The sequence below is a fragment of the Sus scrofa genome, chromosome 8 (genome assembly GCF_054392235.1).
Source record: "Sus scrofa isolate SSC_HxYL_T2T_F1_AM1 chromosome 8, Sscrofa_HxYL_maternal_Yorkshire_Landrace_v2.0, whole genome shotgun sequence".
NCBI lineage: Eukaryota > Metazoa > Chordata > Mammalia > Artiodactyla > Suidae > Sus > Sus scrofa.
This window is the reverse complement of record NC_139390.1, coordinates 108,345,662-108,360,444: the sequence shown is the minus strand read 5'-3', so window position 1 is coordinate 108,360,444 and position 14,783 is coordinate 108,345,662. Positions and strand designations below refer to the sequence as shown.

The 14,783-nt window shown below is 35.0% G+C and overlaps 1 protein-coding gene across 25 annotated transcripts in view; it reads left to right on the top strand.

Annotated features, from left to right (window-relative positions):
* Positions 1 to 14,783, top strand: part of BLTP1 (bridge-like lipid transfer protein family member 1) — a 199,021-nt gene that overhangs the window by 41,452 nt on the left and 142,786 nt on the right. For all 25 annotated transcript variants that reach the window (XM_084972967.1, XM_084972972.1, XM_084972968.1 and 22 more), the window contains exons 15-20: positions 978 to 1,095; positions 6,912 to 7,067; positions 7,319 to 7,416; positions 10,044 to 10,222; positions 10,390 to 10,496; positions 11,490 to 11,695. In XM_084972967.1, coding sequence (XP_084829093.1) covers positions 978 to 1,095; positions 6,912 to 7,067; positions 7,319 to 7,416; positions 10,044 to 10,222; positions 10,390 to 10,496; positions 11,490 to 11,695 — 864 coding nt within the window. The remainder of the gene's footprint in view (positions 1 to 977; positions 1,096 to 6,911; positions 7,068 to 7,318; positions 7,417 to 10,043; positions 10,223 to 10,389; positions 10,497 to 11,489; positions 11,696 to 14,783) is intronic.

The following is a 14,783-nucleotide window of genomic DNA, read 5'->3' as shown; positions in this document are numbered from 1 at the left end:
GTCCATCGTGTGGCTCGATTAACTCTCTCTTATGCTATAAATAATTTCTTACTATATATTTTCTGTCCACACTGGGTTCTTTCTCAGGGCTTAATAATTCATTGCCCCTATACTTGATGAATAAGGTAAAAGGAAAAAAATCTTATTGATACCGTGAATTACTCCACATTAGAAACAAAATGAATATGAAAAGGCTCATGATTAAAATTGCAGATCAGGAAATCATGAATCAAGCAGATTATTTTTTTGTCTCAAGGACAACAACAATAATAACAAAATTACTGTGTAGAGTGGCTGTAATTTAAGGAGGGTTCTTTTATATTAGATGGTGCCATTAGGTCCTCAATTGTCTAAAAAAGCATATTTACACATGATATATGTAAATTAAGAGGAAAAATGTGCAATTACCAATAATATATGAAATATTATAAATATATATTAAATTGACATATTTAGCATTTTAATGAATTCATAAGCTATTGCTGATAAATAGCACTGTGCAGCAATGCTATACCTGGTCAGGGGTAGCTCTTGGCTTTGCAGAATTGCCAAGCTTTGGCAGGTGGAGTACAGCACAAAGCACCATGTCAGATTTATAACTACTGTGCTGTTAAATGAGAGCTCAGGAGGCACTGGTGGTCAGCTCTCTGTGTGACAGTGCGCATTGCATTCTGCCTTCCCTTACCCTGAGCCTGTCACTTAACAGATTATGTAAAAGGAAGAATTAAGGTAGTTGGCTGTTGCTCTGTTTTGCTATAGCATCAAAACTGTAGCCTGATTTGTTCTTAAAGTTTTTTGACTACATGGGTTAGTATTTCAATGATTTGGATGTAATATTAAAATCTCTAAGGGGCCTTCTGTTCAGCTTAGTAGGAAAATAAGTTTTAATTACCAGTTTGTGTGAATTAATTTCTAATGCTGTTCACACAATGTCACATTTTAAGCTCTAACCTTTTTACTTAACATGTGGTTTGCAGTTCCACATCAATGCCAGCTACCCCCGAATATGGAACATGCCACAGACATGGCAATGTGAATTAGAGGTTTATAAAGCCACCTACCACTTCATCTTTGCACAGAAGAACTTCTTTACAGGTAATTTGCTAATAGGTATAAATACCATGAGATTTATCACAGTGAACTAGTTTATCTTCAGTGAGTTTTTCTTTCAGACACAACCTAGGGATTTGATGACATATTTCGTACTTTCTTACTTATACTTCTTTTGGGGCCAAGAATATCAAAGGAAAATTTTAAATATAGATATTTTTTGCTCTCTTCTAATGAACAAGGAAAATATGAACCCCAAATTGAGTTCAGAAGTAAGTGAAAGAACTCATCTTGTGTCAGTGTAGTGGGGAATAAGATGGGGAAGATGAATCCTCTTCTCTTCTTGAATTAAGCATCATCATGGCTTCATTATTTACTTTTAATTATTATAATCCAGACAGTATATTCAGATAGCAAATATGTTACTTCTGTATTTGGAGCCCCTCCTTCATTCCCTTCCATTAGCATGTGTCATTGAGTTGATGCTATCACTAATTGGAAAATCTTTTATTTTTTGCAGCTTATTGTGATAGCTACTCATTTTATGATTATCGAAACATGGAGTTTTAGTCTCTGAATAACATAAATATAAGTAGCATTATTGAGCCTTCCTATAAAAAGTTTAGCCTTACAGAGTTGGTCTGCTTTTCCAGGATCAGTGCTATGCCAGAGATCCTAATATTGCTTGATTGATTGCTACATTTATCCGTTCATCCATCCACCCACCCATTGTTTACAAGCATTCTGTGATGAGTACTATTAGATATTTGTGGGGATAGCGGTGATTAAGATATTTATAGGTTGTCATGTCCTACTTAATTAGCAGTATGATGTTGGCCAAATTGCCTAATAGTTTGAATTTCAGATTCTTTATTTATGAAAGGAGGGTTAACAATTTCTAACCTAATTTTGCTATTGCTAGAGTTTTGGCCTTTTGTAATAATGCCATTACTATAATACGTTTTTTTTTTTTTTTTTTTGTCTTTTTGCTATTTCTTGGGCCGCTCCCGCGGCATATGGAAGTTCCCAGGCTAGGGGTCTAATTGGAGCTGTAGCTGCCAGCCTATGCCAGAGCCACAGCAACGCGGGATCCGAGCCACGTCTGCAACCTACACCACAGCTCACGGCAACGCCGGATCGTTAACCCACTGAGCAAGGGCAGGGACCGAACCCACAACCTCATGGTTCCTAGTCGGATTCGTTAACCACTGCGCCACGACGGGAACTCCATACTATAATACGTTTAATCATTACTCTTTTATATTTGTTTTTTTGCTTTGATCAGGAGCCTTATCTTGGGGATTAGATGGAATGATTCCTATATTTTTGGAGTTTATATTTCTTTCCAAAGCTCAAGTCAGGGGCCCAGTAGTAAAAACTTTGACAGAGTCCCTGACAAGTTAAGCTTTTGTCAGTGAAGCTGAACATTTAATGAGTAGTACATAATTCAGATTTATGAAGAAATAGCTAAAATTTATAGTGTGTATTAGTGTCTGTCTCTTTGCTAAGAAGGTTCACATATTAAGTCATTGAATACTCATGATAACTCGCAGGGGTAAATTTATTATCATTATGCTTATTTTAGAGGTGAGGCAAGTGAGTTATGGGATGGTCAAGCAAGTTTTCCAGGGTTACATGGCTAATAAATTAGTCAAGCTAGGATTCCAACCCAAGGAGTCTGGCTCAAGAATCTGCTTTTGTATAGATAACTTCTTTGCATAGCCTTTTCTTTCTCACTTAAGATTTTGTTGTTTCTAACTTTGCTAATTTTTTAAAATGTATTTCAGTTTTTCTTTTTTTTGTCCAGATATTTAAAATTATTTATTTAAACTTAACCCAGCATTTTTAAGCATTCAATCCTCCAGAATTTCCCAGTCTGACTTTATTAGTGCTAAGAATAGTTGGAGTAGAAGTATAAAGTTCTCAAGATTTAAACTTTTAAACTTTAAACTTTTTGTTTAGATTTAATATTGTAATAACAAGTACTCATTTCCTAAATTACAATCGTTTTCCTAAATTATTTTCTTTCTCTAATGGTAATCTTTATGCTATTGAAATTCACTGTTTTTAGTTGTTTTTTTTCCCTAAAATTTACTTGGAGAAATTTTAAGAATATAGAAAGGTAAAAAACTTTTAAGTTCTCATCTCCTAGATTTTTTTTTTCCCTTTTTTTTAGGGCTGCACCTGTGGCACATGGAAGTTCCCAGGCTAGGGGTTGAATAGGAGCTGCAGCTGCCAGCCTACCCACAGCAGCTTTACATCTGAGCTACATCTGTGACCTACACCACAGCTTATGGCAACGCCAGATCCTTAACCCACTGAGCGAAGCCAGGGATCAAATCCACATCTTCATGGATACTAGTTAGGTTTGCAGTCTGCTGAGCCCTAACGGGAATTCCCCTCATCTCCTAGATTTAATAGTTGTTAACATTTAGAAAAACTGCTTCCAGAATCTTTCTGGTGTCCTTTAAAAACTTATTTCTAAAAAAGTTACAATCAGAAAATGATACTGGTTTAGCCTCGGAGAGAATGTACTTGGTGATAGTGTTTGAATTTCTTTTCTCAGTTTGTTTTTTGCCTTTTTGGGGCTATGCCTGCAGCATTTGGAAGTACCCAGACTAGGGGTCAAATCGGAGCTGAAGCCGCTGGCCTATACCACAGCCACAGCAACACCAGCTCCGACCCTATGCCACAGCTCATGGTAACACCAGATCCTTAACCCACTGAGAGAGGCCAGGGATTGAACCTGCAACCTCATGGTTCCTAGTCGGATTGGTTTCTACTGCGCCACAACGGGAACTCTCCTTCCCTGTTAACTTAATTATAAAGTGAGTTGTAGGTGAGTTTTTTGTTTTTTGTTTTTACCAGAATAACATTTAGATTACCAGCTCCACAACTTTTAAAACTGTTCTTGAAATGAGTAAGGCAGTCATCAAGAAAGTGTTTTCTTTTTCTAATAAATTTTTTTGGTGAGACCATCTGGTAATGAGAGCAGCTTTTGGTTTAAAGAGAAATACATATTGGAAATAGTTTTTGAGGTTCTTAGTAAAAATATTTTGTTACAGTAATTTTTAATATTTATCAATAAAGATGTTATATAAGCTGATAGGAAAACTGTTGCAGAATATGTTCAAATTTTAGATAAGTTATTAAAAAACTAATAAGCCTTGTTAAAATAGAAATTAGCTAATAACTTCAAAATTACGTTGTTTTCTTTAGATGCTTAGTAGATTATTTGAACTTGTGTTTATTTTACTAGTAGTTTTTTACATAGTAGCAGTGTAAAGTAGATAAACACAACCAATATAAGTTGAGTCTCTTATGATAGTGATTCAAAACAAATATAAACCATGATCTCAACCCTCAGAAAACTTAGGGGGCTATTGCTTATGGTCATTTCTTTATCAGTCTCCACTATATTGGCATGTGCACTAGATTTAGATAAATGAAATAGTATATTACAGCGTGTATTGACTGTAGAGCCTGTGGTTTCTCTAAAGCATCATGCTGTTGTTAAAGACGATTAGAGTTTTCCTTCAGCAAAGAGGTTACCAGAGAGTGTGTTTATTTTAGATAAAAGTTGAGAACCAAAAATGTTTATGAGGAGAAAAGTGAGAACATGTTTGATGAGTGATGAATTTGTATTGTGCAGTTGGGTAATTCCACAGATAACTTTTGGGCATCTCCCAGGTGCTGAACACTGTTAAAGAATAAAGTTAGATAGTAAGCATGTAGTCAGGTCAGTTAGGTAGGATGACATGTAGAAGTAAAAGTTTAGAAGTAAGCGTAGATACTATAAGGTATGATGAACTACTGTGATTACTTATTAAATGAAATAATACATTTAAAGTAACATTGAGAAGTGGAATTTCCCTTTGTCTTGTCCTAAAACAGGTTAATAGCCATATGCCTTTTATTTTTGGTATAGTAAAACCTACATCTTACTAATTTATTATTGAAATTTGATATTAAATGTATTATTTTGCCATTTTATCAGGAGAGGAATTTCTCTCTAATATATGTGCACAAGTTTCTGTACATTGCAGCTGTATTTTAAATGAGTTCATGTGATATTTGACTTCAGATTTCATCACTGAATCTAATATTTTTCAGCTTAAAGATATCTTTTAAAATTCAAAGACAACTACTTTAAATATTTAATTATTTTTGCCTATTATTTTCCTTAGAATATCTTCAATAGTAAGTGCTATTATTTCTTGAGCACTTGTGCACCTTGTGGCAGTTTCTGTGCTAAAACTTCACGAGTGTCATCTGAGTTTTCAGAATAAGTCTGTGAAATTGTCCCTATTTTGTAAAAGAGAAAACTTATAGCATTTAAGTCATTTGTTCAAGATTACATAACTTATAAAATGATAAAGCCAGAATTTAAACCCAGGACTATCTGGTGTCAGTATGTGCTGTAGTAATAGTACTTTCAGTTGTTTCTGTTTCTCAAAAACAAAAGTGCTGATTTCCCGTACACAGGATTGTGTTATATGCTGTGAATATACAAAGATGAGCTTGACATCTCTCTGAGGAGACCATTTCTTATATGGTATTGCTGGGAGTATACAGTGCATGCAAATGATTTGAATGCCAGAAGGAAAAGTAAAGGAAAGCACTATGGTAGAACATAGCTAACATCTTTATTTAAAAAAAAATTTTTTTGTTTTATTGAAGTATTGTTAATTCACACTAAAATCTTTATATAAAGAGCTTTTGCCTGGTGAGGTTAAAAAAATTAAGGTACAAAAAGATAAGCAGACTAAGTATGTGAACACAATTTTAAAAGGCAACACTTAAACCATATAGATCAGCAGTACAGTAAATCAGCAATCAGCAAAGATGATTGACTTTTATTCTCAGAAGGCCAAGTTTTTGTTTTGTTAACATTGTATCCCCAGAATCTAAAACAAAGTCTGGCACACAGGCATTTTGTATGTATTTGTTTGTGAATAAAACAACATGAAAAAATTTAAAAAACATAAAAAATGAACAAATGAAAAAATGTTCAACCCTACTTTTAATTAAGAAATTCAGTTAAAGTGAGATATCATTTTTTATCAATACCCCCCACCAAAAAAAAAAAAAAAAAAAAAAAAAAGGGAAAAGGAGAGAGGTAGAAAGGAATAGAATTCAGGAGTAGGTGCAGTGAAGTAGATAATTGACCATACATTTCTAGTAGGAGCATAAATGGATTCACAACTCTTAGAAAGCAGATATTTAATTTATAATAGCCTTGATAAAATTCATAAACTTGTACCTGGCAGATTTACTTTTGGAATCTATCCTGACAAAATAATCCTGAATATGCAATGAAAATATACATGGTAACATTATGTATAACAAAATTTGAAAGAGTCTAAATATCCTAGTACAGTAAATGGTTAAGTATATCTTAGCAAATCTCTTTAGTGACCTATTATTAAAATTTTTGTTAATGTGTATGAAATAGCATGAAAAATTGAGTTCAATGAAAAAATATATGTATATACGTAAAGTATGTGTATCTGGAACAGTATAAATATATATATATAAAAAAACTGGAATGAGATATATCCACAATATTAGATATTTGGGTAGCAGAATATCAGGTGATTTTTTTTTTTTCTCTTCTAAAGTTTCTTTAAAAACATAATAGGTCTGTGAAATGCATTGAAATTTTCTTCTTTGGAACTCTTGATTAGTAAACATATTTACTCTCAGATCATTTAGCTATGTCTTAATTACTTTTTATATTTCAGTATAAAAGTTCCTTTTAGTTACAATAGAAAACTTCACTTTTGGTGTTAGAATATTTGTATTTCATCTTCTAAATTTCAGTTAATTTTACATTCTGTCTCCTACCCCAACAATTTTAGATTTAATTCAAGACTGGTCAAGTGATAGTGCTCCTGACATATTTTCATTTGTTCCATATACATGGAATTTTAAAATAATGTTTCATCAATTTGAAATGATTTGGGCAGCTAATCAGCACAATTGGATTGACTGTTCCACTAAACAACAGGAAAATGGTAAGTACTTAGAAATCATTAAGAATCCTGTTCATTAAGATAAATACCAAACAAAGAAACTTTGTATTGATTTTACAGGTTTAATAGATACTAGAATTGATCTTTTTTCCATTGTGTTGTGAGATTCTCAAAGAACTGTTTTAGAATTTGTATTGTACTAAGCATATTAAATTTAATTTTGTTTAGGTGTATATTTAAGGAGGTTTTTATTTAAAAATTTTTTGAAATTAAATTTTTTTCTTTTTTTGCAGTGTACTTGGCAGCCTGTGGGGAAACACTAAACATTGATTTCTCTTTGCCTTTTACGGACTTTGTTCCGGCTACTTGTAATACCAAGTTCTCTTTAAGAGTATGTATAATTGGATACATTGTTTATTACACAAGGTTTATTAGTAAGTTTGATTTCCCAATGCTTATCTTTTTTTTTTTTTTTCTCTTCTTTTTAAGGCCTCACCTGTGGCACATGGAAGTTCCCAGGCTAGGTGTCGGATTGGAGCTGCAGCTGCAGGCCTACTCCACAGCCATAGCAACTCTGGATCTGAGCTGTGTCTGTGGCCTTTGTCTCAGCTTGTAGCAACACTGGATCCTTAACCCACTGAGTGAGTCCAGGGATTAAACCTGCCTTCTCACGGACACTATATCGGGTTCTTAACATGCTGAACCACAATGGGAACTCCCCCAATGCTTATCTTTACTCTTTCCTGCCCAGCCTGTTGCCCCCCTGAAATATTTTAGCTTTCCTCTATTGTTCACTAACTTCAGTGTCAAGGAATTGTACCTGTTTCTTTTTTACCGTTAACTCTAATGTTCTACCATTCCCCTAAGTTCCCCCAAGCTCCCCTAAGGAGTTGGACAATAATATGGAAATATAGGTGTACCACAGTGTTCGTAGCAGCATTGTTTACAATAGCCAGGATATGAAAGCAACCTAAGAGCCCACTGACAGATGAATATATAATAAAGATGTGGTATTGGAGTATTATTACTCACCCATAAAAAAAGAATGAGATCTTTCCATTTGTGACATGGATGGACCTAGGGAGGTATTATACCTAGTGAAATTAGTCAGAGAAAGGCAAATACTGTATGTGTCTGCTTATATTTGGAATCTAGAAAACAGAACAAATGAACAAATAATATAGAAACAGACTCCCAGATATAGAAAATAACTACTGGTTACCATTAGGTGGTAGGGATAGGGGTGCAAAAAAAAAAGAGATTAAGGGGTACAGACTACCAGTCACAAAATATGTTAATTGCAGGGGTACAATGTACAAGCACAGGGAATATAGTCAGTATTTTTGATAACTTTGTATAATGTTTAATCTATAAAAACATTGAATCACTCTGTTGTACAACCGAAATGAATATCATAAGTCAACTATACTTCAACTTTAAAAAATTGAACAATAAAAAAATATTCCTTGAGTCAATTATTAGAGCTCATTTACCTCTGTGATTAATCTATATGTAGTATTTCCTATTGAAAAAATCCATGTGCAAGTGGAGTTGCACAGTTCAATTCTGTGTTGTTCAAGGGTTAGCTGTATTTTATTCCTAATTGTAAACGTGAATTCAAGGAATATATGACAAATACCTTTCTTTTATCCAATATCCAATTCTTTTATCCAAAATCCAGTTCTTAGGAGTTCAAAATGTTGTGGAACACCTAATATGTAATCAGTAGTAGTTGCAGTATTGATGATGGTTATGGTGGTAAAAAGTAGCAACAGTAAGAAAAGCTAACGCCTATTAACATTTTCTTTGTTCTAGACACTATTCCAAGTGCTTTATGCGTAGTAACTCATTTAATTCTCAGAACAATCTTGAATTAGTTGTTGTTATCTGCATTTATGGCATAGGAAACTCAGGAGGCAGGTTTATGGAACTTGTCATGTAGCTAGTGAGGGCCAAGTTGGGATTTGAACCAGAAGATACAACTTCAGGCTCCATTTTTTTTCTTTAGACTTGCACCTGTGGCATATAGAAGTTCCTAGGCTAGGGATCCAGCTACAGCTGCCGGCCTAGGCCACAGCCACAGCGATGCCAAATCTGAGCTGTGTCTGCAACCTATATTACAGCTCAAGGCCAGATCCTTTACCCACTGAGGGAGGCCAGGGATCGAACCCGCTTTCGCTGCACCACAATGGGAACTCCAGGCTCCAATCTTTTAACTACTCTTGTGCTACCTGTTAAGAAACCAGGCATCAAGATGAACAAAGATTAGGGGACCTAAAGAAAAAGTTAAACTCAGTGACGATCCTTTGATGTAATTCTTAAAAGCAAATTGAGGAACCAAGACTTACTACAATCAAAAGAGACAATTATATTGTAAAAATTAATAAAAATACAAAGCATATTCTACCTGAGCTTGTATTGGTGAGATGGTTTTTAATTTCTTTTTGTGTGTGTGTCTTTTTGTCCTTTTTAGGGCCACACCCATGGCATATGGAGGTTCCCAGGCTAGAGGTCTAATCAGAGTTGTTGCTACTGGCCTACACCAGAGCCACAGCAACGCCAGATCCGAACCACATCTGCGACCTACATCACAGCTCACGGCAACGCCAGATCCTTAACCCACTGATCGAGGCCAGGGATCAAACCCGCAACCTCATGGTTCCTAGTCGGATTCGTTTCCACTGCACCATGACGGAAACTCGGGTTTTTAATTTTTTTTAACTGAGTTACATGTGAAATATTCAAGGATGGGATGGAAGATGACCTTTTTACTGTTTTCTAGAAACTATGCTCTTTATTTCCCTCATTTTTTTTCTTGACTTTATAAGTAGAATTTAGTTTTAATGTAAAACATTATTCCATTTAACTAACTACTCAATGTAAAATCTGCCATTTCAAATTTATTTTTATTTTCTGTTGATTAGTTTCAAGATTATTGTAGTTAAGCTTGCTTGTTAACTAGTAACCTAACAAATTTATGTATTTTATTATTTTGGGTTATTATAAATTATTTTTTAGGGAGAAGATGTTGATCTTCACTTGTTTTTACCAGATTGCCATCCTAGTAAATATTCATTATTTATGCTAGTAAAGAATTGCCATCCAAATAAAATGGCTCATGATACTGGTATTCCTGCTGAGTGTCAAAGTGGCCAGAAAACAGTTAAACCAAAGTGGAGGAACATTACTCAAGAAAAGTAAGTGTATAATTTAGTGACTTAAGTATATTGTGTTTATGTGAAGAAATTACTCTTGTAATTCTTTTAGAGATTAACAGTAAAATTTGATTATCTGTAACTAATGTCTGTAATGCAGTTAAAGGAATACGTACCTGACTAGAAGCTTTATTTTTTACTTTTCAAAGGGCTGGTTGGGTTGAATGCTGGACTGTCCCAAGTGTCATGCTTACAATTGATTATACATGGCATCCAATTTATCCACAAAAAGCAGATGAACAGCTAAAACAATCATGTAAGTGTTTTTATATAATTCACACTTTGAAACATTTGGTGTTACAATTAATAAGCACTAAAGATAAAAAAAAAAAAGAAACATTTGGAAATGCATCTTTTCTTCTGATGCAATTGTATACATTTAAAATCTTTTAAAGATTTTGGTATAATTCTCCTAACTTTCATTGAGCATTTACTATATATCAAATACTAGACCAAGCTGTTTCCTGGATAATTTATCTTATTTAGTCCTTAAAGCAATCCTGTGAGATAAATATTATTACTGTTATTGTCATTGTAGAGTGGAGGAGATATGCTCAGAAAAAGTAATTTTCTCAGGGTCTGCTGAGCTAGAAATATCAGAGCTGGAATATGAAACTAGGTGTATGTGAATCTGTATAGGTGCTTGATTTTGTGAAATGCTAGTTTCCTTAATGCATTTGGACAACTATCAAATCATTTATAGTTTCTCTGAGACTTAAGCACTGCCTTACTGGGAACCAAAAGGAATTAGTCAAGTGAAATTTCTTTTAGGTATTTTTCCAGTGAATTAAGTTTTAAAGAATAGTTTTCAAAGCTTTTTTACATATGGGGCTTGATAATGGTCACACTGCATTTGAATAGCTAGATACCTATTTGTGTGAAAATAACTTGATAGCTTAATGTCCAAGTGTAGTTAAAGCCTAATTGTGACCTAGATTTACAGCATATTGGCAAAACTTGATGAGAATGTTGTCTTTGTTAATGTGAACTTTTCATTCATTCTTCGTAGTCTGATTTATGTATTTTTATACGTATTTCAATGAAGTCTGTTCTTTATTGTATTCTCAATTATTAGTATTTCAGGTTCGTTTTCATTGTATGCTACAGATATTTTATCAGTATTAGTTTTCATATTTGCAATGTAGAGTTTCTTAGTGAATAGTTGCTTGAAAAACTTTTTAAGAGGTAGAGGTGCTTTTCTCCCTGATTCAGACATTATTCTTTTTTTTTCCCCCTCAATTTATTCCAGTGTCAGAGATGGAGGAAACAATGCTCTCTGTATTAAGGCCATCTCAGAAAACAGACAGAGTGGTTTCTTCTCCCTCTACTACTTCTCGTCCACCTGTTGATCCCTCAGAACTTCCACCTGATAAACTTCATGTAGAAATGGAACTTTCTCCAGATTCTCAGATAACTCTCTATGGACCTCTATTAAATGCCTTTCTGTGTATAAAGGTATGGTTTTTAAAAGAACTTAGATATTTTTAAACAAGGCAAAACACATCTGATGGAAATTGAGACTATTTGAAATAGCCAGTTGGATGATTTAAAGTATTGAGTATATATTTGTTGATTACACTTATGGTGTTAGACGCAATTACAATTACACAATTATAAAAATAGTATACTCCTCATTTTAGCATTTTTTGGGGAGCAATTAGTATGTTCTAGGAATTGTACTAGTTGCTGTAGAGATGATATAGCATCTGTTCTTAAGCTAGAGGGGTATAGCATGATAGACATGTGTATGTACAGTTTTACTGCATCATAATTAATTCAGTAGTGGAAGTATAAGAAAACCTTTTTATCTGAGGATAATTGTACCTGGAAAAGGCTATTTCAAGTGAGTCACTTAAAAACAGACAACTTTATTTCATAGTAAATAAAAAGCAAAGATTTGTTTGGAGCTCTGTCTTGAAAATTGAAGCAAATATATGAAGATGAATTCATTTCAAAGTATGACAAATTTAGGCTCTTAAGAAGTATGCACTACTTCTTTGAGCAATGACTGAATCAAATGGTGATTCATTTTGGTATAATTTTTCCACACAAATTGCATGATTGTATAGTATGATAGCACTTGAAGGTTGCTGTCTCTAGCATGATTACAAAGAGAGGCTATTTTGAGAAAAACATCTGAGCACTTGTCAATTTTCTATACGTCGCTTTTATTCTTTTGATACTCAAACCATACTTTTAAGAAGTCCCCAGCAAAACGACCACTAATTCTTGCTGATTACTACCCTTTATAGGTAATTTCTCTAAGCCTTCCAGATTGTCATTTATACTGCTTGTATTACCTGTGATTTGAACCATCATCCAGTATCACTTTCAGCAACTTCATGAAATTTGCATATTTCTAGGATCTTGCAAATTCACTTTACTTTACTTTTTCATTGTACCTTTGGGTGTTTACTACATCTGATAAAGAGAGACTAATTGTTCTAACATTACCAGTCATGAACATTTAGAGTTACTTGTGACATGGATGTTTGTGTGAGTCTAATTTTATCAATGCATACCTGTTTGTTTCCTTTTGTAATTTCACAATTGCAGAGGTTTGAATATTGAATGCTTGGCTAACAAGGAATCCTGTAATGTTCAGTAATAGGGATAATTCTGGTGAGGGTCTAGGATGATCAAAGTTGGCCAAGAAAGGACAATCAAAGTTTGTTAGCAAAAAAAAAGGCTGTTTGGAAGAAGTGCTAGCTGAATAAGTTTTGAAGTTTTTGTGAGTTACTGTATTAGATTTACTAAAAACTATTATAGAGCATCAGATAATATAATTTAAAGTAGAAGATACAAGGGGAAATGCATTGATTGATTGATTGATTGATTGCTTCTTAGGGCTGCACTCACGGCATATGGAGGTTCCCAGGCTAGGGGTCTAATTGAAGCTACAGCTGCCGGCCTACGCCACAGCCACAGCAATACCAGATCTGAGCCATATCTGCGACCTACACCACAGCTCATGGTAACACTGGATCCTTAACCCACTGAGCAAGGCCAGGGATCGAGCCAGCAACCTCATTGTTCCTAGTCGGATTTATTTCCACTGCGCCATGACGGGAACTCTGAAAATGCATTTAACATTTGTAGAAACCTGTAGTTTCTGTTTGTTTCCCCAGAGTTTTAGAGATTCTGGAAGGTGTAATTCTGATTCCAACTGGGGAGACATGCACACAAACATACACACAAGTGTTTTTTTCTCTCTTTGTGACCGATTTTCTGGTCAGTTTTGAATACTATTAGAGAGGTATTAACTATGGTTTTTGTATCAACACATGTATATTGAACCTCAATTATTTATTCATTTATTTATTTTTTGACTGTGCCTGCAGCATGTGGAAGTTCCCAGGTCAAGGATCCGAACCTGTGCCATAGCAGTAACCCAAGTTGGTGCAGTGACGATGCAAGATCCTTAACCTGCTGCACCACGAGGGAACTCCATTTTTTTAATTTAAAAAATTCCATAGTAATATATAAACAAAAATGACTGTAACAACACAGAGAAAAACATCTATCTTTATTTTAGACTTCCTTATAAATTCTACTCCATGTATGTTACATATTTGGTAGTTTTTTTTTTTTTTTCTTTTTATGGGTGCGCCTGCAGCATATGGAAGTTCCAAGGCTAAGGGTCACATCAGAGCTGTAGCTGCAGGCCTATGCCATAGCCACGGCAACACCTACATTGCAGCTTGTGGCAACACTGATTCCTTAACCCACTGAGCAAGGAGAGGGATTGAACCTGCATTCTCATGGACACTATGTCAGGTTCTTAACCTGCTGAGCCACAACGGAAACTCCTATTACATATGTTGGCAGTTTATTATGTTTTGATGCAGACTGTGCATTACAGACATTATAACAGCTTTTTAGTGTCAGAAGTTTGTTGCACTGAATATTATATTGGTATTTGTATTCAAGTGAATTTAGAACTTAATATGAAGCATCTACTGAAATAAATTGAAACTTTTTTTCTTTGTCTTTTTAGGGCCGTACCCTCGGCATATGGAAGTTCCCAGGCTAAGGGTCGAATCAGAGCTACAGCTGCTGGCCTACACCACAGCCACAGCAACGCCAGATCTAAGCTGTGTCTGTGACCTGCACCACAGCTCGTGGCAATGCAGGATCCTTAACCCACTCAGCAAGGCCAGGGATCGAACCCACATCCTCATGGATCTTAGTCGGGTTCGTTAACCACTGAACCGCCACAGAAACTCCCAAATTTAAACTCCCCCCCCCCCCCCCGCTTTTTAAGGCCGCACTCTCAGCATATAGAGGTTCCCAGGCTAGGGGTGCATTCAGAGCTACAGCTGCTGGCCACAGCCACAGCCATAGCCGCAGCAATGCAGGATCTGAGCCATGTCTGTGACCTATACCACAGCCCATGGCAACGCCAGATTTTTAACCCACTGAGTGAGACCAGGGATCGAACCCACAACCTCATGGTTCCCAGTGGGATTCCTTTCCGCTGCACCACAATGGAAACTCCCAAATTTAAACTTTCTAAGTTTTGACGTTTTATAAAATATTTTCT